This window comes from Mesocricetus auratus, unplaced genomic scaffold (assembly GCF_017639785.1).
Source record: "Mesocricetus auratus isolate SY011 unplaced genomic scaffold, BCM_Maur_2.0 Super-Scaffold_100007, whole genome shotgun sequence".
In the NCBI taxonomy this organism is placed as follows: domain Eukaryota; kingdom Metazoa; phylum Chordata; class Mammalia; order Rodentia; family Cricetidae; genus Mesocricetus; species Mesocricetus auratus.
The window spans coordinates 80,205,033-80,225,683 of record NW_024429191.1 but is presented as its reverse complement, the minus strand read 5'-3'; the positions used below and the strand labels follow the sequence as shown (position 1 = coordinate 80,225,683).

Here is a 20,651-nt window from a genome sequence, read left to right as displayed (position 1 = left end):
GTGGGAATGTGCCGCAGGAGTGAATGGGAAGCAGGCTCTGGGATGGTTCTCCTTGGAGCTCAGTTAGCACCCTGGCCTTTGGCTCCAGCCAGCCTGGGAGGGGTCAACTGGGGCTGTCAGACTCAGGGAAGGAAATCAGGAGGCCCTGCCCAACACTGACCTCTTCCTGAAGGCCGAGAAGGGTGGGGAGGTCTTGTATGCCTGCACCCTCCACACCCTGGCCTAGGAGGACCCTATAACTGCAGGAAGCACGGGAGGAGACATTAAAGGGGATTCGAGTGAGGGTTGATGGGAAGTTGATCAATGTTCTGGGGTGAGATGAGAGGGAGAGGCTGAGCTCTTGGGCAGCCTCTGGAAAGTAAACGTCCTCTTGACTCGGTGATTGTTCCCAAAGGCTCCAGCTTTTGGATCCAGGATACAGAGCTGAAGGGTTTAAAGAGACTTGGGGGAGCCGGGCATGCAAAGGCAAGGTCTTCTGACTGCTCCCTTCCCCATCCCACCAGTCAGGTCTTGCTTACTTAGAAGATGAAGGTTGTGCAGAGTGCAAATTCATCTCGGAATTAGGCGCCCACCCTAGAGGAACCGCCCCTCCTTGTGCTTAGGCTCAGGGCCACGCCCACCATGACTCTAGTGGCCCCGCATGGCTGAAACCCTACATGGGTTCCACCTAATGTCATCGTGTCCACTTGGTCCAGTCAAGACCCCTGGGACACCCCAACTCTGAGACAGGACTCCAAGCGAGGCACCCCTTTAACACAGACATTTTTATTGGCAAAACCTATTCCCAAGCACGGCGGGGAAGGGCGCTGGCAGAGTGGGCGGCACAGTGCCCACTCTCTTTGGCAAAATTCAAGGAGAAGGGCAAGACTGGAGGGGAGGACAGGGGTGTGGCCTTCGGGGCAGTCCCAGTCGCCCCAGCAGCTCCCACCAGGAGGGCTCTGTGCTCCCTTACACCGCATCAGTCAGTCCTCCCAGCCGGTACCATTCTCATGCTGTTCCCATGAGGAAACTATTCTAGTGCGGTGGTGTGCTGGGAGGCCGGTGTGTGATTTCAGAGACACCCGGGGTCTCCCACGGGGGCCCACTGCCTGTTCACTCAGTTTTCCACTTCTCACAACTGCGGGTTCTTTCAACTCTTGTTTTTTTTTTAATATTTGTGTTTTGTAAAAAAAAAAAAAAAGATATTTATCCATGTTCTGAGCAAGCCACAGCCTCCATGTCCAATGGGTCCAACCTTGGGTTCCCCCAAGATTCAGTTTCGTTGGGGTTGGACACAGCAGGCCTCTCACCGGGGCACACAAGAAGCATTTAAAAAATGCAATTAATAAATTACAATCCTCCCACCCACCCTTCATCCCCATCCAAGTCCAAAGCACTGTGTGTTGACCCACCCCGAAGCAGGGGTTTGACCCAGTCCGCTCTATGTCCACCAGGCCCAGGGCTCTTAGTAGGCGACTATGGAGTAAATGAATGAATGAATGAGTGAGTGAATGAATGAGTGACTGGTGGGAGGAAGCAAGCACTTAGGAGTGTGAGTCCCAGTCCCTCACCAGGACCTTACTCTACCGGGTGCCTCTCTGGGTGTAGAGAATAGGGTCTTGGGACCGGGTTGGGACAGAGAAGGGAAGGAAGTCATCAGGGAAGGAGGGATGTGTGGAGCCTTGGCTCAAGTCCCTCTCTGGAGCCCAGGCACTGTGTGACCTCAGGTAGGCTCAGAAAATGATGAGTGCTTTTGAATGGTCCTTTCACATTTGCCATTGGTCCTCAGAGACCATGTGGTTACATGGGCATTATTATCAAGGCATACATTTTATAGAGTAGAAGCAGAGGCCAGAGAGGTCAAGGGACTTACATAAGGTCACACAGCCAGCAGGAACCTGAAGACTGCCCTCCATCTCTCCCCCTTGCTATTTATAACTGTGCCATGTGTGCCATGAAGGAAGGGAGCTCCCATATAGAACCCATATAGGCTCAAGAGACTGTGACCCCAATTCCCTGATGTGGCTTCTGGTCATCTTCAGTCAGAAAATCCAGTGTACCTTAGGTAGAGCGTTTCCTAGACAACCTTTCCTTCCCCACCCACAGCCATGAGATGCCCATGAATGCTCTTCCTGGGAGGAGAGTGGAATGGTTGGGGGCCTGGACCTGCCCCTCACACAGGCATGGGCACTTCATCATACTCATCCAGACCTTCCTCATCGTCAAAGGTTATTTTTGCATCATCACCATCCAGCTAGAGGGTGGGAGGAAGAAAGGGTGAGAGACTGGACAGGACAAGCACTTTCTGGAACTCACAAAGCATGTTTGGAGTTAGGAGCCAGCCTGGACAAGACTCGTGCTGTCCCTACAGTATAGGGTTGGTCTAGATGAGTGGTTTACATAGGGTGAGTGGCCCCTGGGGGTCTGGTGAGGAGGACCTGCAAAAGGTGGGCAGGGGATCCTTTCACCATGACAGCCCCAGCCCTACCCTGACTGTCCCTAATAACTTGGGAGATGATGGCACAGTCTGCTAACCAGCTCGTGTGGAACACACCCTGTGCACCTCGTAACGCTGCCAACCTGTCATTATTCCTCCCTGCGCTGGTGAGGCACAGATTAATGAGGTCACTTGCTCCAGATCATACGGTGGGACACAGCAGACCAAGCCTGAGACAAAGGCTCTGAACACAGACTGGTTTTTTTCCTCTTCCTTAAGATGGGGTCTTATGTAACTCAGGCTGGCTCTGAACTATGTGGTCAAGAATGACCTAGGATTCCCGATTCCCTTGCCTCTACCCCCCTAGCGCTAGGATTATAGGTGTGTGCCTCCACATATAGTTCATGTGGTGCTGGGAATTGAACCCAGGATCTTCCCGAAGGAGATAAGCATTCTACCAGCTGAACGACCTCTACTGCTAAACCCACGGCTATCTGCTTCACTCTGCTGTCTCCCCAGCTCCAAGACCTTCACGCTACCAGGCTCTCTGCTGTCCCTCTCCCTCCCCTCCAGAGCCCCCACTACTTACACACTGGAGTTCCAGCTCACTGAAGATGATCGGAAGCAGGAAGCGACGCAGGGGCACGGTGAGGATGAGGACAAAGGGCAGGGCCAGAGAGGCGGAGGTGGACTTCACCACCCACAGCGCCGCCAGGCAGGTGATCTGGATACCCGTGAACAAGTGCATGCGCCAGGTCTTCACCTGCGGGGAAGTGGAGGTCACCGGCTGCCCCGCTCTGGCACCCTCGCCCCACTCTGGCTGGACAGCTTCAAAGTCACATACCCGCTTGGCAAAGGGCACATCGGGGTGGTACTTGGGTGGCTTGAACAGAAGCAAGATGCGGTCAAAGAGCTGGATGCCGCTGAGGGATGTGACCCCCATGTACAGGAAGATGCCGAACAACACGGCCAGGGGGATACGGGACAGGATAGGCTCCATGAGGATCGACAGTCCTGTGTGGGAGGACACTGTTAGTTCAGGTCACCCAAGGACCAGCCCTGTTTAGTTCAGGTCACCCAGGGCTCAACTCATCCTCAGGACTGACCATCAAACCACAAATGCCATGGGACACTTCTCTGCAATAGCTGTTTATAGGCTCAGAGGTAAGCAACTTCTAAGGCTTTGCTTTCAAGAACTCACAGTCCTGCCTGCCTGCCTTACACCCACTCCCTGAGCCTAGAGGGTGCAGTCACCATGATCAGATGATCCTGTTTTGCTCCTCACCCCAGAATGTCTCCTCCATCTTCTACAGAAGGGAAGAGAAGGAGAGGCAGAGAAGGGGGAACTTGAGATCTCTGCATCAGTGACTATGGCTGCTCTCCCAGCTGGACTCAGCTTCTCTAGAAACCCTGGAGCCCTGCAGCCCAGGAACCCTCAGCCTTAGACTGAGCTGTGGTGTGAGTCCTAGAGCAACTGATGTGGAAAAGAATTCCAGGGATTAAATAAATCCTCTAACTGTGCAGATAGGGAAACTGAGGCCCCAGGCCAGGGAAGTTACCCAGCCAGCAGCAGGGCAGGGTGAAACCCCACAGTCTATTGCGTGTTTGTTGACTATGCTTGTGGAAGCAGGAATGGAGGCAGGGTCTGATCTGAAAAGCCCAGCAGTGTAGTCCTCCTGCCCTGCACAAACACCCAGCCACCACCTTGTCCCGGGGCCCTTGTGCTTCCTGACTTCTGCTAGGTCCCCTCCTGCGAGTAATTGGTGCTGAGGAGGCTTGGGCAACTGATGTGTACGATGCAGAGTAGACAGGATGGGAGTTTTGTCTCCAGTCCCAAGAGAAGGAGTCAGGATTAGTTAGGGGAGAATGGTGGAGGTGGGAGCCCTAAGTGGGTGGCCCACCAGTCCTAAGAACAAGGGCCAGGATGGAGTGGAGCAGGGTGGCAGGGGCATGGCCCGCCTCACTTACCCACAAGCACAGAGACCAGGAGCCCACTGATCCGCTGCTCTTTGACCTCTTGGATCTGACCACTGCCCTTGCCCATGACTGTGAGGGCATTAGCATGGGTAACAGAGCGCACAGTGGTGGCACTGAGCCAAGGCATCCCAAAGAGGGCGGCCACCCCACCCATGCCAACCACCAGCAGCAGGTCCAGATGGAAGCCGGAGCCCTTGATCACCTTGCGCTCTGGTTTGCTGACAATCAGCCTAGAGGTGGAAGAAGGTCTTGTGAACGGGGCCCTCCGTAGGTCCCCCGCTCCTCTTTTTGATTACTGTTCCCATTTTTTCTTTTATTTCCTGGCTCCCTCCCTCTGGCTATTTGAGACTCAGACTCTTGAGGGCTAGAAGTCTTCAGAACACCCTTAAGCATTCTTGCCCAAGTCAGGAACCTGGCCAGTTTAGGCCCCTCCCACCCTCCAGCAGCCCATCGCATAGCTCACTGTTTACATGGTCTTCCAATGATGCCACAAAATTCAGAATTGCCTCTGATGGTCTATCACTCACTCCCATCTGCTAGCAGAGGGCCACTGGACAATCTCCTGCTGGCCCAGAGCCTGCTCCCCCCCGCCCCCCACCTCCAGCCCTCCCTAGCCACGCCTCTAGCCTTGCTCTTACGTGGTGATCTGAGACTCAAGAAATATGAGGATGAAGACCAGCAGGGCAGGCAGGGCGGACGCAAACATCATCCAGGATGGAAAATCACTGTACAGACCCAGAGGGTGGATGACCCAGCCCCGGGCAGTGGAATTGGACACTTTGAGGCCATCAGGGACTGAGAGTTTCTGTGAGAGAAGACGGTTGGTGAGACTGTGGGCCAGGCAGATAGGGAGAGGTAGGGGCTGGGAAGCCAAGGGCCTGGGGCAGGGAGTTGTGTTGAAGTGCACATGGACTACTGAACATTTATTCTGTTCCTAGCTAGTTCTCTAAGCCCTTTGTATGTACTTCTCATTCTTAATGTTATAGATGAGGGAACAAGAGCAGAAAGGTTATTATAGCTTGCCCCCATGCTGCACAAAGATCTGCCCAGCTCAAAGCCACTCTCTTCTACTGCCCTGACCAAAGGAATAAGAAGGGCAATGTAGCCTGGGCTCTTGCTTGGGTTAGCATGGTCCTGAGGGACTATTGGAAGACCAAGAATGGGGAAAGAGAGTTCTAGCTGGCTTTGGATTAGGAAAAGCTATTCTGGCAGGACATGGGGAGAGGAAGGAAATGAAAGATTAGAGTAGCAAGGCAGAGGATGAGGAAGAGTCACCTGGGTGTAGGTGTCCTTGATGAAGGAATCAACCACCACCATTATCAGGATGGAGATGGGAACTCCGAAGTCTCCAATGACTCTACGGAGCTGTGGGCAGATGAAGGAACCAGTTGTTCATATCCTGACTCCTGCCCATTTTTCCTTCCCATCCTACATTTACCACAGATTCTGTTCAACCCAAGGGGTTCATCAAGAACTAATGATTGTCTTTACTCCAACCATCCCTGCCTTCCTTCTTCCTCTGCCCCCACCCTGCCCTGACCTCACCCTTCATCCCTCTCCCAAGAACTGTCTATCTATGGTTCCCTGTTGGAGCTTGGTTCTCAGCAGAGATGGCTTTGCCTGCTACATGAACCCTGGTATTGGGAATAGAGACGTGGGGTAGGAAGGGGAGCCAAGGGTACTGGAGAAGCTAGGGGTTGGTGAAGGTCCAGATAGGGGTGCACTGACCTTGCCAGGGAAGTAGGTGCTGTTCTTGAACTTTCGAAGCATCATGGCAAGTAAGAAGGTACCAGCCATGAGCACAAGGGATAAGAGGGCCGTGTTGGGCACTGGGCCTTGAGGTTTGGGCTTCATTGGAACATATGTATAATTCAGTTGTAGTGGGTAATCCTGGAAAATCTATAACAGAGAAACAAAGCATTGGGTTTCCTCCCAAGTCTTTACTGTAACTTGACAGTATCGGATACGTTGACTGGGCACTATTATCTATCTGTCTTTACATCCATCCATCTACCCATATACTGCCCACATGACCATCACTTGCCATCCATCCACCCATGCATCCATCCATCTGTCCACCTTCTTCCTCATCTGACATATTAACCAGCTTGTTTCTTAGAGACGAAGAAAAAGTTAGCTTGTGTAGGAAGGGTCAAAGATGTTTGGGATGTAAAAAGACTGGGAGTCAACAATAAGTAATAAGAAGGTTTACAATAAGGGCTTAAGGAATTGGTGACAGTGACAGCATTTGCCTAACATGCAAGAGGTTTGATCCTCATCACAATAAGTAAGTAAATAAATAGGGTCACTTTTTTTTGAGATAGGGTTTCTCTGTGTAGTCCTGGCTGTCCTGGAACTCACTATGTAGACCAGGCTGGCCTTGAACTCACAGAGATCCACCTGCCTCTGCCTTCCAAGTGCTGAGATTAAAGGCATGCGTCACCACCACCATGGGCTGAGGTGACCCTTCTTCCATAGACAGTACAGATGTGGAGGTAGGCAGAGCTTTTGGGGGAGGGGACAAGCTAATGAGGCAGAGGTCCTGCAGGGTTATGGAGGCCAAGAGCAGGAGAGGAAAGGCCTAAGCATCCGCTGTCTCTCTACACGTGGTTTCCCAGGCCATCATACACATAATTGTGTGGTCATGAACATGGGGAAGTGTATATAGAGGTGCCTTCTCTTATACAGTCCCCCTGTCCAGGCATAGCATAAGCAATGAGTCCCTAGCCTTTATGGGATCCCAAGCAACCCAATTGCACAGTCTTAAGTGAACCCAGAAACATGCATGTGCCCATGTTCGTGGTTGTGCATACAGGTGGAAACATGGCTGCAGTCATGCCGTACAGACATGCATGGTAACACACCCTCACACATATGCTATGTGTGTTAGCATCCTCCGGGCCCCACCTTGATCAGCTTGGAGAAAGTCTCATAGATGAAGATGAGGGAGATGAGGAAGGAGAAGATCTCCTGGGTGTATCGGGAGATGAATCGGACCAAGAAGCTGCCTTCAAAGGCCACCACCAACACCACCAACAGAATGAGCCAGAAACCAATCCATGCACGGCCCACTATATACTCCATGTTATTGCTTTCACAGAACTGCGAACAGACAGAGGAATTCTGGTCAGACAAATATAGGCTTAGTCACCTTGTGAGCACCAGGCAGGTGAGCTACAGGGTTGGGGTCAGTATGGGGCTGGGATAGTGCTACCGAGTAGAAAGCTTCCTCAAACACCAGCAGGGGTCCTGAGAAGCCAAGCACCAGCAGGGGCTGTGCTGCCAGGAGAGCAAAGAGAATGCCTTGTACCGCTGTGGAGATGAGCAGCTCCGACACACCTATCAGGTTCTGAGTCTTTTCTCCTGTGGGAAAAAGCCACACAAAGGTCAAGATGGAGAGATTATTTCCAAGGGTCAAAAGAGTAAATCATGGGGCATGATGTAAGCACACATAGCATCAGACTGGCTCAGAGGGTTACCAGGACTATAATTGTCACTGACCAAGAAGGCCACCAAAGGTGACGGCAGGTGACAGGGCAGCAAAGTAGATGAAGATAACGGCAGCCAGGACCTGGGGGCTGAGCGCATCTGTGATATCACTCAGATAGTAAGGATAACGGCGCCGGATGTCGCGTATCAGGCCTCCAAAGATCCGGCCTGTGCGCCGCAGAGGGTCATCTGCACCACCAGGACCGCCGGGGCCCCCATTCAATTCTGTTATAGAGGATAGGAACATGGTCAGAAGGGCTAATAGGAATGGTCAGGGTGATAGGGACACTTGACCACAGGGACAGACGCTAGGGGGTATTTGACAGGAAAGGGGAGCTGTGCTGGGGGCCCAGGGCCCCATGGGAGATCAGAAAGCACCATCAAGGACAGAACAGATACCTAGGGCCTTGTATAAGGCAGGGTCTGGCTTGGCAGCACTGGGCAGGTAGCGTCTTCTAAGCAATTCTTTCTGCACCGGTATCAGGTTGAGCAGAGCTTGCTCTGAAGGGGCATCGGTGGGGGGCAGTACCAGGCTACAGTCCAGGAAACCCTCCAGGGAACTCAGCAGCTCCCCTCGGCTCTGTGCCAGATAGGCAGCTGTGCGGAACACCTATGGGAGGGAGGAAGGGAGGGAACATTGGGACTGTAGACAGGAGACATCAGGTTAGCAGGGCAACCAAGTGGTGCCTGCCTGTAGTCAAGAGGTGGAGATAGGAGGCCTGCCTTAAGTTTGAGGCCATCCTGGGCTACATAGCAAGCTCCATGCCAGCCAAAGCTACCTGGTAAGACCTTGTCTCAAAAAACTTGAAGACTGGACCTGTGTAGCCAGGGAGCAGCCACCAAAACCATGGCTGTCTTTATAGGGTCTGGTTCTTTCTGCTCCCTCTGCCCTCTAAGGACCAACTTTGGGGAGACAGGCACCCTGGATGGGGAAAGAGGAGCTAAAGTATCCCTGGTGGGCTAGGCACACCACACAGCGGGTTGGACCAGTTAGAACCGGTCATAGTGGGCCAGACTGGATCAGACTGGACCAGTCAGTCCAATGCAATCCAGGTTAAGACTGGACCTGCCAGGCCAGGCAGGAACAAGCGAATTCAACCCAGTGGATCCAAACAGTGAACTTAAAGTTAAGTCGGCCAGTCCAGGGGGAGAGAGAGCTTGACGTTTTCTGCCCTCCCACCAGCTCCCTGGCTAAACAGCCACATGGCCCCTGCTCACTCGTTCTGTCATGAGAGTAGCTGCAGCCCTGCCCAGCTGGGTGTAGTCGACATGGGGAGCCTCGGGTCCCAGCAGAACGAAGAGGAAGTGCACAGGCTCCCGCATCTCCAGGTCCTCCAGCTGCACAGCTTCCTTCAGTCTCACGAAGCCCAGCACGGCCCTCTCCAGAAAATTAGCACGGCCTGTAGGAGGCACCACATGGTGAAGCCAGGCCTCTGGGACTCAGTGTACGGATTCAAGAGGAGGGGCTGCCCAGGGCCTGAAGTGGGGTACGTGGAGGGGAAGGACTCTCACCTACTAGTACCAGTACGGCTTCTGAATCTAGGGGGATCTTCAGAATTCCTTCTGGGCTCCCCTCTGCCTGTGGGGAGGAAGGTGAGGAAAGGGGTCCTGGGGTCACAGAGAACCTAGGAGACCTGAGCATCTAGCCTTTGCTTCTCCCAACCCCATTCCAGCCTCACCTGCCCACAGTACAGCTCGGTCTCCAGTGATGGCTGCTGGGGAAGCAGGGGCTCACAAGGGCCCCCAGAGCGGGTCAGGATGGCAGGCTTCACTCCCTCCAGCGCCTTTAGGTCCTCAGCATGGCTACAGAACATACAGGTGACAGGAGCTGAGTAAGCTATTTGGACTGAATTTTCCATAAAAGGGAGACTACTGGTGGGAGGGTCAAAGGTGAACGTACAGCGGACTTTCCCAGTGACCAGGCTAGATGGACTCTAGAGGAGGAAAAGCAGAGTCTCCTCTTAAAGGACAGTGTGGTGGAAGCAGGCGGGCCCTGTCTCACATGTCTACGTGGGAGCAAACAGCGGACAGAAGAAAGGGCCTCGAGCCCGTGCTCTGTAAGTGTGAACTTGAGGTCGTGCTCTCCCTTTGGGGATGTCACACAGACGTGGGAGCTATGGTGCAGGAAGAATAGTCCCCTTGCCTGCTGGGGTGGGGTCCACTTGGGGGAAGGTAGGGAGACCTTGGGGTAGGGGCCTGGGAGGAGCCCATGCGAAGCCTCGGTCCTGGCAAGCAGAGCACCTGCGTTTGAGTAGCAGAGCCCGGAGCAGCTCGTCTCTGTCCTGAGGCCGAATCTGGTCCTCGTAGATGAAGCTGTCTAGAAGCTTATTGGCCACCCCAGCCAGGGATGTCTCTGCCAGATCCAGGAGCACGGTGCCTGTAGGCAGTGTGGGGGGGGGGTGACCTGAGTGGCTGCTCAGCTCTGCCCCAGCAAGTCTCCAATGCAGCAGCCGCAGAGGGCCCGGCCGGACTCACCTTTTGAGAAGACTCTCTGCAGCTCTAGAAGGCTCCAGAAGGTGAGGTAAGGCAGGTGTGGGCGGCCCCACACACCATCCTCTCGTAGGTTTTCTTCCAGCCCCATCCAGTGCGCTGCCTCCACCCACTGTAGCTCCTGGTTCCTCTGGTCCATCCTTAGCTCCTGTAGCTCCACATAGACCTGGGACCCACGGCCCAAGTTAGCACATCGAGCCCCGGGCAAGCCCAGGGGCAGCGGGAGGCCTGGATCCTGGGGGCACTCAGCTTAAAGCTAGGCTTAGAAAAGGCACTGGGCCCTGGAAGGAGCATGGATCCTGTGGGTCTGGCCCAGCCCCTGGCCACATGCCCCATCCTCCTCAGCAAGTCACTTCTACATTTCAGAGGACCCAGAGGCACCTCAAGTATCCACTTGGTCAGAAAATTGAGGCCTGGTGACCCAGGCTGAAGGGGCTGGGAAAGCCTCTGGGTCTCTAAGAGTATTGAGGGACATGACTCATACTGTCCTGGGCCAGGTGGTTACTCTCAAGGCCACAGTTTAGGCACCCAGTTTCTAACCAGCTAGGCAGCCTGGTGTTCAGCAAGGACTTGGGTGCTGGGGTAGAGGAGAGCGTGCACTTGATTCTATGTCTCCAGTGAGCATCTAGCCTAGCCAGGCCTGAAAGCCCCGGCTTAGTCCTCAGCAGTAAGAAAACAGTCTGCAGGGAACTCAGAAACAGCCCGTTTCCCTGCTAGCGAGAATGTCCCTTTCCATTCCACTGATGTCCTAGGATGATCCCTCCATCCTGCTTGGGTGTGTATGGGGTGTCTCCTCCAGCCTGATTCTCTCTCTTTCCCTTCCTGTGGTATGTAATGGATCTCAAGGCAACTTGAGAAAGAGGAGGGGGTCTGTGTCCTCACCTGATAGGAGCTTCGGCGCGATGTGGAGGTGCTGGTGGGGGTGTAGTATGTGGCTACCGGCTCTGTGGGAAGAGCTGAAAACCCAGGACCAGTTAGCATAGACCTCACTCAGGCCTCACTGTACTACTTGCAGGGAGCCTCAGGAACCCACACCCTCCACTTGCTCTGGGCTAGGACCCCCGCCCAACCCCACATCTGCGCCTGTTCTGGGCCCATCTTGGATCTGCCACCCTCTGTCTGAGGAACCCTGAATTCATTGTGGTGATCCAAGCCCCTAGCCTGACCTGTCCTAAGTAAGGATAGGGAGAGTCCCAAGTTCTAGTGTTCAAAACCAACCTAGCATCCCTTCCCTCCCCTGTCACATCTGGGACCAGACTTCCTTGCCTCTTCCCACACCGCCGGCATAGCTAACCCGCCTGCTGGTAGCCTCTTACCACACGCCACTGAGATAGGGTGAGCCCTTATATTCCCCTCGTTCCCGAGGGGCCTCTTAACTTCAAATCTGATCACTCCTTATATTCCCTTGTTTCCCGAGGGGCCTCTTAACTTCAAATCTAATCACTTGTACTTAAGCCCTGTTGACAGTAAACGGTCCCCGCCTCAGGCTCCCCACCTAAGACCTTGGGCAGTCCAAGGAGGGTGGTATAGACTCCTGGAGTCCCTGCTCAGGCGTCCCCACAGTTCTGTCCCATTTCTCAGGGTCTCTAGCTGACTAAACAGAAGGAAGCTCCAGCAGCAGGCCTGCTGCTTGGCCTCGATGCTCATGTGGGACAGGCAGGGTAGCAGCTGAGTTTGTGCCCTTGTCCTAGACATACCTGGCTGCCCTGTCACACGTGAAAGGGGCCCAGCCTCCCAGTCACCTCCTGTGATCATTTCAAACAAAACGTTGTTTATCCTTCAATCAGCCAGGATTGGGGGAGAATTGGCTCCTGGGCTGCACTGTGGAGACGGGGAGGACTGGGTCCCTGAGTCCCTAGAGGGACTTGGCAGCTCCTCTAGAAGACGCAGAAGAGGAGGGATGGGTCTCACCTTCTGGCTCCTGCATCTGGACCACAGGCGGGTCTAGGTCTCTATATGCTATCTCCTCTATAATGTTTTCCAGGTCCTCTTCACTATCCCGATCTGGGATCTCCAGTACTTCCTCATGGTCCTGTGGGAAGAGGCCATCACGGTTGGTTTGAGTGGCTCCCCAAGTCCCCTGAGGAGCAGCAGCCCAGCTTGGCTTCCAGAGCATGGATCAACAGGCACTTACCTGCTTGTCCCCCATGATGCTGTCCTCAGTGTCCAATTGTCCTCGGCTATCTGAGGCCCCAGCATAACCCGCACCTCAGGTCCCTGGAAGAGGGGGTGCAGGCTAAATGAGGCACAGTCATGTCACTTACCCTCAACTGGCCTCCTGCTGCTTCTGGGTTCCCCCTAAGGGAGCTGAATTTAGTGCCAGGAGGGCCCTGAGGACTTAAGAAGGATCAGACGGAGGCAAAGGACATGAAGGAAGAGAGTGAGTTTGTAGGTGTATGGCTCTGTGGGCTGAAGGACACATTAGTACTGCTCTCCTTACTGTGTTTGATACAAGAGGTCAAATGACATGGTGTCTAGCTCCATCCTGCATCCAACAGGCCTTACCTAATGGCTCTTTCTGAGTCCCAAGGACTCAGATAATTCCCGGGCACGACCTACTCCTTCCTCAGGGGGCTTGGCTCCCCTGAGAGTCTCCACAATTCATTCTCTTCTAGAAATGGCTGCTTCTGCCTGGATAACAGGTTGCAGTGTCCTTGCGAGTGGCCCACAGATCCTGAAGGATGTAAGCCTGTTTCCTTCCCATCATTTGAACCCTACCTCTCTGGCTTGTTTTATCCCTGATCTATTGGCTTAATTCCAGTTCCTAGAACTCACCAAAGCCTTGCCTACCCCAGGGCCTTTGCACATCCACTGCCTACTCCCAGATGCACCCTCCTTCTGCCAACAGCCTGTCTCTTATCTCAGTTCTGATATCACTCTTTCACAGGCCCTCCTTAACCACCCTGCTAGTCCCTGACCCTATCAGCCCTGGTTTCTTGATTGATTTGTGTACAATTAATTGTCTGACACATCATTTAGCAAGAAAGACCCTTGAATGCAAAGTCCCTGCGCATGTCAGTCCTCATGGAGTTCCCACACCTAGTAGTCATCCTGACTGCACCACAGACCAAGCTCCATCCAGAAGCCACAAAACCTCGGCCGGCCTCTTTTCTCAAGACAAAGGTGTACCCGCACTGGAATGTGGGGGCGGGTCATCTAATGTGCCAGTCTGGGTGTGGAGGGGCTTTCTTTCTCTCACCACTGCCACCTAGAATACTGGGGTGACCAGCACCTGGGTGGGGTCATTGAATGTAGCCGCTTGGCTGAGCACAAGATGCTCAGCTGAGTGTGCCCTTGCTCTTAAGGTGACCTAATGGATGGAATTTAGGAGGCCACCCGTGCTGGACGCTGCAGTGAATGTCACAAGAGGAAGAGTAAGACTCAGGTGCAGGGCAATGGGACCTCAGGAGGGGTCTCAAGAACCAGGTAAAGAGGCCCCATCTAGGTATGAGGAGAGTGAGGAGAAGTCTGGAACAGAGAGGGGGAGGAGGAGGAGAGCAGAGGGGTAGAGTGCAGCAAGCAGGGGCAGCAAGTGGAAGGCAGGGGACAGGGAGCAGAAGACAGAAGGACAGAGGGGTGGAGGGTGGAGGGCAGAGGGTAGATGCAGAGCCATGCAGTCATGCTAGGGGCCATGCAGAGGGGTAGATGCAGAGCCATGCAGTCATGCTAGGGGCCATGCAGAGGGGTAGATGCAGAGCCATGCAGTCATGCTAGGGGCCATGCAGAGGGTAGATGCAGAGCCATGCAGTCATGCTAGGAGCCATGCAGAGGGGTAGATGCAGAGCCATGCAGTCATGCTAGGGGCCATGCAGAGGGGTAGATGCAGAGCCATGCAGTCATGCTAGGGGCCATGCAGAGGGTAGATGCAGAGCCATGCAGTCATGCTAGGAGCCATGCAGAGGGGTAGATGCAGAGCCATGCAGTCATGCTAGGGGCCATGCAGAGGGGTAGATGCAGAGCCATGCAGTCATGCTAGGGGCCATGCAGAGGGTAGATGCAGAGCCATGCAGTCATGCTAGGGGCCATGCAGAGGGTAGATGCAGAGCCATGCAGTCATGCTAGGGGCCATGCAAAGGTCTAGGACAGGGCATATGTTTAGAAAGAGCCATACAGAGAATTTTCTGGCTCTTGGACAGTCGTGAGCTTCTGGAAGGGAGAGGCATTGTCCAGTGCTTAGGAGTGGCAAGTGACCGCCACAGCAGTGTTCTCAAGTCTGAGAATGGGCAACCCTCTGCTGGGGTCTTGTCCCATGCAGCCCCGCTACCCATCACTTCCTCCCCTCTCTCTTTTCCATCTTCCTTTGCCAAAGGCCCCCACCCAGTTCTTCTCTTCTATCTGCATTTTTCTTTTTCCCTCTCTGGACCTGCCCACACTGTTTTCTGACTGGGCCTCGGGTCCTGGGGTACCAAAATCCCACTGTGGGGCTGGGACTGAGGTCTTGCTTCTCCTAAGGGCCAGGCTGGCATAGTCAGGGATCCAGGATCCAGGCTGCTTCCCTGACCCCGACTGGACCGATGGCCTTGGGCAGCTCTCAGGTGTCTAAGTCTGTCGCCCATCTGTTAGATGTCGACTTCAGAGAGAAGAGAAGGATCCGAAAGGGCCTGGAGTCCAGTTGAGCCCTGAAGGGCGCCCTGGGGCCCAGGTTGCCTGTTGGCCCTGCACTGTTAGCGCTGCCCACTCTGCCTGAAGCAGATAAGGGCCTGGCCCCTGAGCCTGCAGTGCTCTGGGTTTGGAAGCACCCCAAACACCTGGAGGGCCAGCTGCTCACGGGCCAGATAAGGGGAGTATGGGGACATCTGCAGCCCAGGAGGCAGACTCTACCAGCTGGGAAGACACAGTGGGGGGGCACAGGGTCAGATGACAGACAGCTCCCTGGTGGCACAGATGGACATTTTTACTGTCGAACCTATACCGCACAAGTGGCTGTGATGTGCCATCTCTCCCAGTCCCCAGACCACTCTCCTAAGCGGGAGCTAGTAATGTCAGTGGCACCGTGTGACAAAGCCAAGGTTCAGAGGAGTCCATCTACTTCAGCGGCACAGGACATTGGTGTCAGAGGCAGGGTTAAACCCTGGCCTGCAGCTCCACGAACTTTTCTAACCACTGCACTGAGCTGCATCCCAGAGAAGAAAATAACTCTTAGCTGATTAGGAGTTAGAACTTAAGATGAGAACTCTGCAGTCAGACCGCCTGTGTTTATTGCTTAATCCCAGCCCTACCGTCTGCTAACTCTGTGGGCTCAGGAAGACAATCGAGCCTCAGGTTTGTTTTGTTTTGTTTTTCCCATCTGTAAAACAGAGCTGGTAAGAATGACTCCTCTGTGGCAGGCCCTCTGTGCAAACTAAGTCCATTCAGAGAACACATGGCCTTTGCCGGGCACACAGTCTGTCATTGCACCTGCCGCTGCCATCCAGGTCAGGCTTGTGATCGTCCCCCGTCCCTGATTGGCCTCCAGTTCCTATAGAATTAGCTTGAGCTACGGGACCATCAACGGAAAGGGGCTTCTCCTTTCCATTTCAAATACTCTCTGAGTTGGGGACAGTGCCAAGCCTCCAATAGACCCTAGGAGTGTCCCATACTGGAATCAATGTTGGTTGATGTATGGTCTCCTAGGTGAGAGATGGGGTGACCTGAGGATGCCCCACATTTGGAGGAAAGAAAGGCCCGAGAAGAATGAGGCCTGAGTCCATGGGGCTCATGGGGCTAGCAGATAGGACGCAGGTAGGACCTATGGTGGAATGTTTCAGCTTTGCTCCCGGGATGCACTCTGGCCACACATACGCCTCCATCCCTTCATCCTGCCACTGGCTCACTGAGGATCTACATGCACATGGTCACATTACCATCCACCCACCTGCACCCCTGCACCTCCAGGTCACCCGTCTGCACCTCTGGGTCAGGGGTCATACCCTTTGGACACAGATTTAAGCTGGTCACATGCACAAATCCTCAGAAAAGATGCCAAATGACCACCACCCAGCCACTCCCTGCCCTGCCCACCTGCTCAGGAGCCTTGGGGATCCTTTGCGAAGTCCTGCCGCCACCGGTGCCCTCTGCAACTGGTTGAGCTCCCAACTGCTCTAACAGCACCAGCAGGTGCCCTGGGGGAGGCTCCCAAACCCCTGACTCATGCCCTTACCTCCTAATCTGCCCGCCCCACAGCCGGGAGCCCCTTCCCACCCCACCCCCTTGCCCTGCTCCAACTGGGTGCCCCATAAACATAGTTATCTGTCACCCACATCTGGACAGCTGTGCATCAGGCCCACCCCACCCAGCCTGGCCAGTCCCTAAGGCCTTTGGGCCTTTCTGGCCCCTGGGGACTCCTCTGGATCTACCTTCATGGACTGGGGCTTGAGAGCTGAGCTGTCAGGACTCCCAGGTCTCTGGAAGGAAGGCATTGGCCCATGGACACTTCTGCCTAACCTCTGCTCACTCTTCACTCTGGTCAGGTCTTCTCTGGCCCCAAGTCTCAAGACATCTCTCTCCTGCCCATGTCTTCTCTCAAGACTGCCTTTTCTTTGACAGCCTCCCAAGGCTTGTGCTCATGGACCCCTCTCTTCTTCTTGCCCCTGACCTTAACTATGTTGTCCCCCAGACCCCTCTGGCTCCTGAGAGCCACGACACTAACAGTCAACCTGAGACAATGTCCGGTCAAGAAAACAACTGTCCCTACAGGAGCCCTAGCTTACAAAGCTTCTATGTCTGGGCACACTGGCTCCTCTGTGGCAGCCCAGCCCAGGCCCCTAGGCAGAGTAACTGCATTCTTGGCCCCCGCATGCTCCTCCCGTCACACCTCTGACAGAACTGTTCTCTCATCTTGGGAGTGGGGTGCCTTGGCCAGGGCACCTATCTGTGACTGACAGATGGGTTCCACTGGGAGGGAATGAAGAGGTTTAGACCAGACCAAGTTGGGTACTATGGACCTGGAGGGAGGAGAATGCTCTGCCTGGCTCCTTCACTGAGTGACTGGCTGTGAGAACCAGGGCAGCCTCCTGGTCTCTTAGAGCTTTGGTTTCCTCTTGTATCAAGAGACATTCCCGGGGCCAGGGCAGAGCTCAGTTGGTAGAGCACTTGTCTAGTATGCATCAGAGCTCAGTTGGTAGAGCACTTGTCTAGTATGCATGAAGCCCTTTTTTAGATCCCCAGCTACACATAAAACGGGGTGTAGTGGTGTTTACACGTAACTCTAACACTCGGGAGATGTTATGCCAGAACTCACAAGGCAGAGGCAGGTGGACCAGAAGTTCAAGGTCATCCTTGGTTATAAATATATACTTAAGGAGTTCAAGGCCAGTCTGGGACATGCGGAGACAAAGAACCTGTGAGTGAGAGTGAGCACTCAAGTCCCCCTCACACACACAGACCAGGTTCAGGCTCCAACAGTAGGGAAATTGAGAGCCGGTCAAATCAAGCAGTCTCTTTTTTTTTCTTTTTCTTTTTTTTAAGATTTATTTGTTATGTATGCAGTGTTACAGATGGTTGTGAGCCACTATGTGGTTGCTGGGAATTGAACTCACGACCTTTGGAAGAACAGGCAGTGCTCTTAACATCTGAGCCATCTCTCCAGCCCCCGAATCAAGCAGTCTCAGTCACTACCTTGTTCTGGCCAAGTCCCTGCAGAGCTGGAGGATCGGTGGGTCCAGGGCAGAATCCTCTAGAGTAGAAGGGCCTTTGTTGCAGAGGCTGTGCCGGGGGTTCAGCTGGAGTCATGTTTGGTTTTCTCAAGTCCCCCATGCAGAGGAAGTACCTAAACTGACAGAAATGTGATGTGGCTTCCTGTAAGCAAAATGACCAGGGGACAGGACTTCTCCACGCTGGGCACTAAGTCTGAGTTTCATGAAGCCTGCAGGGTGATCAGTACTGCCCAGCTTTTGTCTGTACCCCCCACTCTCCTTTCTTCTTTTTATTTTTTACTTTTTCCCCCCCTGGGTGTGGTGGTACATGCCTTTAAACCCAGCCCTTGAGAAACAGAGGCAGATGGATTTCTATGAGTTCAAGGCTGGCCTGGTCTACATACTGAGTTTCAAGAGAACCAGTGATTTGTAGAGAGACCCAGTCTCAAATTTGTTTGTTTAAATACAGGATTTCACAAAGTTCAAGCTTGTCTTAAACTTGCTATGAAGCCAAGGATAACCTTGGACTTCTGATTCTCAGTTCTGAACTAACAGGTATGCAATACCATGCCCATTTTATCCAGTGCCGAGGATCAAACCCAGGACTTTATGAATGTTAGGCAGGCACTAACTGTATCATATTCCTCAGCCCACTGTTACTCTCTCACAGGAAGCCACCCAACTCAGACCTCCCTGTCTGCTCGGCCAGACAGGGCAGGGGCTTCATGGCAGTTAGGTGACCTGTACCTTGTAGTGGGGTGAAAAGGAGATGGGGAGTATTTGCACGGGGCTGTGACCATTGGGGCTGGAGTCTATTAATACTCTCATGTCCCCTCTCCCATCCCTGCTGTCGAACGTCCTCAGCCAAGCCTTGCTGCATAGGAAGGACCCCCCCTCAGCTGCTGCATGGGGCCAGAAGAAAGAGTGAAGGCGCAAGTTTAGGGCACAGAAGATCAGGGTTTGAAATGGCAGGCAAAGTAAGCAAGTGTCCCAGCAAAGTAGCGTATGATAGCTGGAGCCAGGACTGCAGTGCAGTAGGGGAAAGACATGCCCAGGGGGCCTGGGAAAGCCACTGACTTTCTACGGAAGGTATTACTCTCTCTGGCCACCCCCTTTCCTCTGTGGACCATTGGAACCAAATGGAGTGATGGGCGGATGGGAGTTTGGAAGCACTGCGCCCTTTGGATGTGGGGTGGGGCTCAGTTGAGGACAGGGTTTCTGAGACTGGAGTACCTCCTGGGTGGGTGCTCAGACTATCCATTCCTGGGAACTCACGTCTAATGGGGTAGACGAGAGCAACCCACAGTAAACACAGAGTGTGGTGAGGAGTGAGGCACTTGCATCCTCTGACAGACCTTGAGCAGTTTGTGGTTTTTCTTCTGGTTTGCACTAGGATGCCAAAGAAAATGCTCCCCATGCTTCTTGCCTGTCTTTGTGGCAGTCCAGATTGAATTGGAGAGTACATGTATTAAAAAAGGGGGGGGGACTGAGGGGGTTGGAGAGATGACTCAGTGGTTAAGAGCACTGACTGCTCTTCCAGAAGACCCTGGCAGCTCACAACTGTGAGGGGACCACACATTCATGGCAGACACCAATGCACATTAAAAAAAAAAAAAAAAAAGAGTGGCAACCAAGGAGACAACACCTGAGAAGTCTTACTTGTCTCCAAGTGAGCTGAGCCTTGAAGAAATTCCTTAGGACAGAGAGCAAGGAGTCAGGGTGGGGGTGAGGCAGAGGGGAAGGGCAGTCTCAGGGGAGAACACAGAAAGGATGGGGGATGTACATGCAGTCAGGGCTCCAACACTCCCGGGGAGCACGGTGGGGAGTGGGAGGTGGCGCGGGGACTAGAAAGGCCATTCTTTCTATTTCTCCAGTGCTCTGGGTGCCCCCATCTGCCCGGCCAGCACCTTTTTTTTTTTTTTTTTTTTTTTTTGGTTTTTCGAGACAGGGTTTCTCTGTATTGTTTTGGAGGCTATCGGTCCAGCCCAGCCTCGAACTCACAGAGATCCGCCTGCCTCTGCCTCCCGAGTGCTGGGATTAAAGGCGTGCGCCACCACTGCCCGGCCTGGCCAGCACCTTAGTGGGGCCTTGGGACTGAGAGGAAAGAGGAGATTCTCCTAGCCACGATAGCAGGGCCAGATCTGAGAGGAAAGCTGGCTGTAGGCCTCCTCTTAGGAAATACACAGTGGGGCTGCTCTTCAGGGTCCAGAGGTGGGGGTGGTGCTCCTGCTCGCCCAAGAGGACAGAGAGGGCTTGGCTGGCTCAGGAAGGAGTCTCCCAAAACACAGGGTCTGCTTGAGGAGCCCCAGACCCCCTTCTGGGCTCGCCATGGGATGCATGCCCATCTGTGAATGCATTCTTTGTTTTCCCGGTTTCTGGGCTTTTCTCATCCCTTTGCTTGTCCTGAGCCGCACTTGGTCCCCAGCCCCAAACCCACTGAACTGAAGCTGTGATCTTCAAGGATGAACTCATGTGCTCCCGGCTCTGTCCTGGGACTGGGGGGAGGGGGAGGGCCTCAGCCCAGAGGTCCTCACACCCCTCTCTGCTGTGGCAGGTCTTCCATGCCTGGCCCCCCTCCACAGACCATGAACCCCAAAGACAAGGACCATTGCTTTCCGGCTCTTCTCTCTGTCCTGGCTCAGCTGGGATGCTACTGGGTTTCTTTC

General features: G+C 53.9%; 1 protein-coding gene and 1 non-coding gene across 2 annotated transcripts; one reads left to right on the top strand and one right to left on the bottom strand.

Annotated features, from left to right (window-relative positions):
• Positions 1-1,361: 1,361 nt before the first annotated feature.
• Positions 1,362-16,442, bottom strand: Slc4a1 (solute carrier family 4 member 1 (Diego blood group)). The gene is made up of 20 exons (XM_005070104.4): positions 16,373-16,442; positions 12,507-12,589; positions 12,284-12,404; positions 11,255-11,328; positions 10,358-10,538; positions 10,124-10,259; positions 9,562-9,685; positions 9,395-9,461; positions 9,101-9,282; positions 8,282-8,492; positions 7,895-8,107; positions 7,608-7,756; positions 7,301-7,495; positions 6,122-6,292; positions 5,669-5,758; positions 5,032-5,198; positions 4,385-4,623; positions 3,261-3,430; positions 3,006-3,179; positions 1,362-2,233 (listed from the first exon to the last, which is right to left on the bottom strand). The coding sequence occupies exons 2-20, from the start codon at positions 12,519-12,521 to the stop codon at positions 2,153-2,155; spliced, it is 2,760 nt and encodes a 919-aa protein (XP_005070161.1). The 5' UTR covers positions 12,522-12,589; positions 16,373-16,442; the 3' UTR covers positions 1,362-2,152.
• Positions 16,443-19,322: 2,880 nt separating this feature from the next.
• LOC121141659 lies at positions 19,323-19,452 on the top strand. The gene has a single exon (XR_005878623.1). It is a non-coding gene; the product is annotated as a small nucleolar RNA SNORA31 (small nucleolar RNA).
• The last annotated feature ends 1,199 nt before the right edge of the window (positions 19,453-20,651 follow it).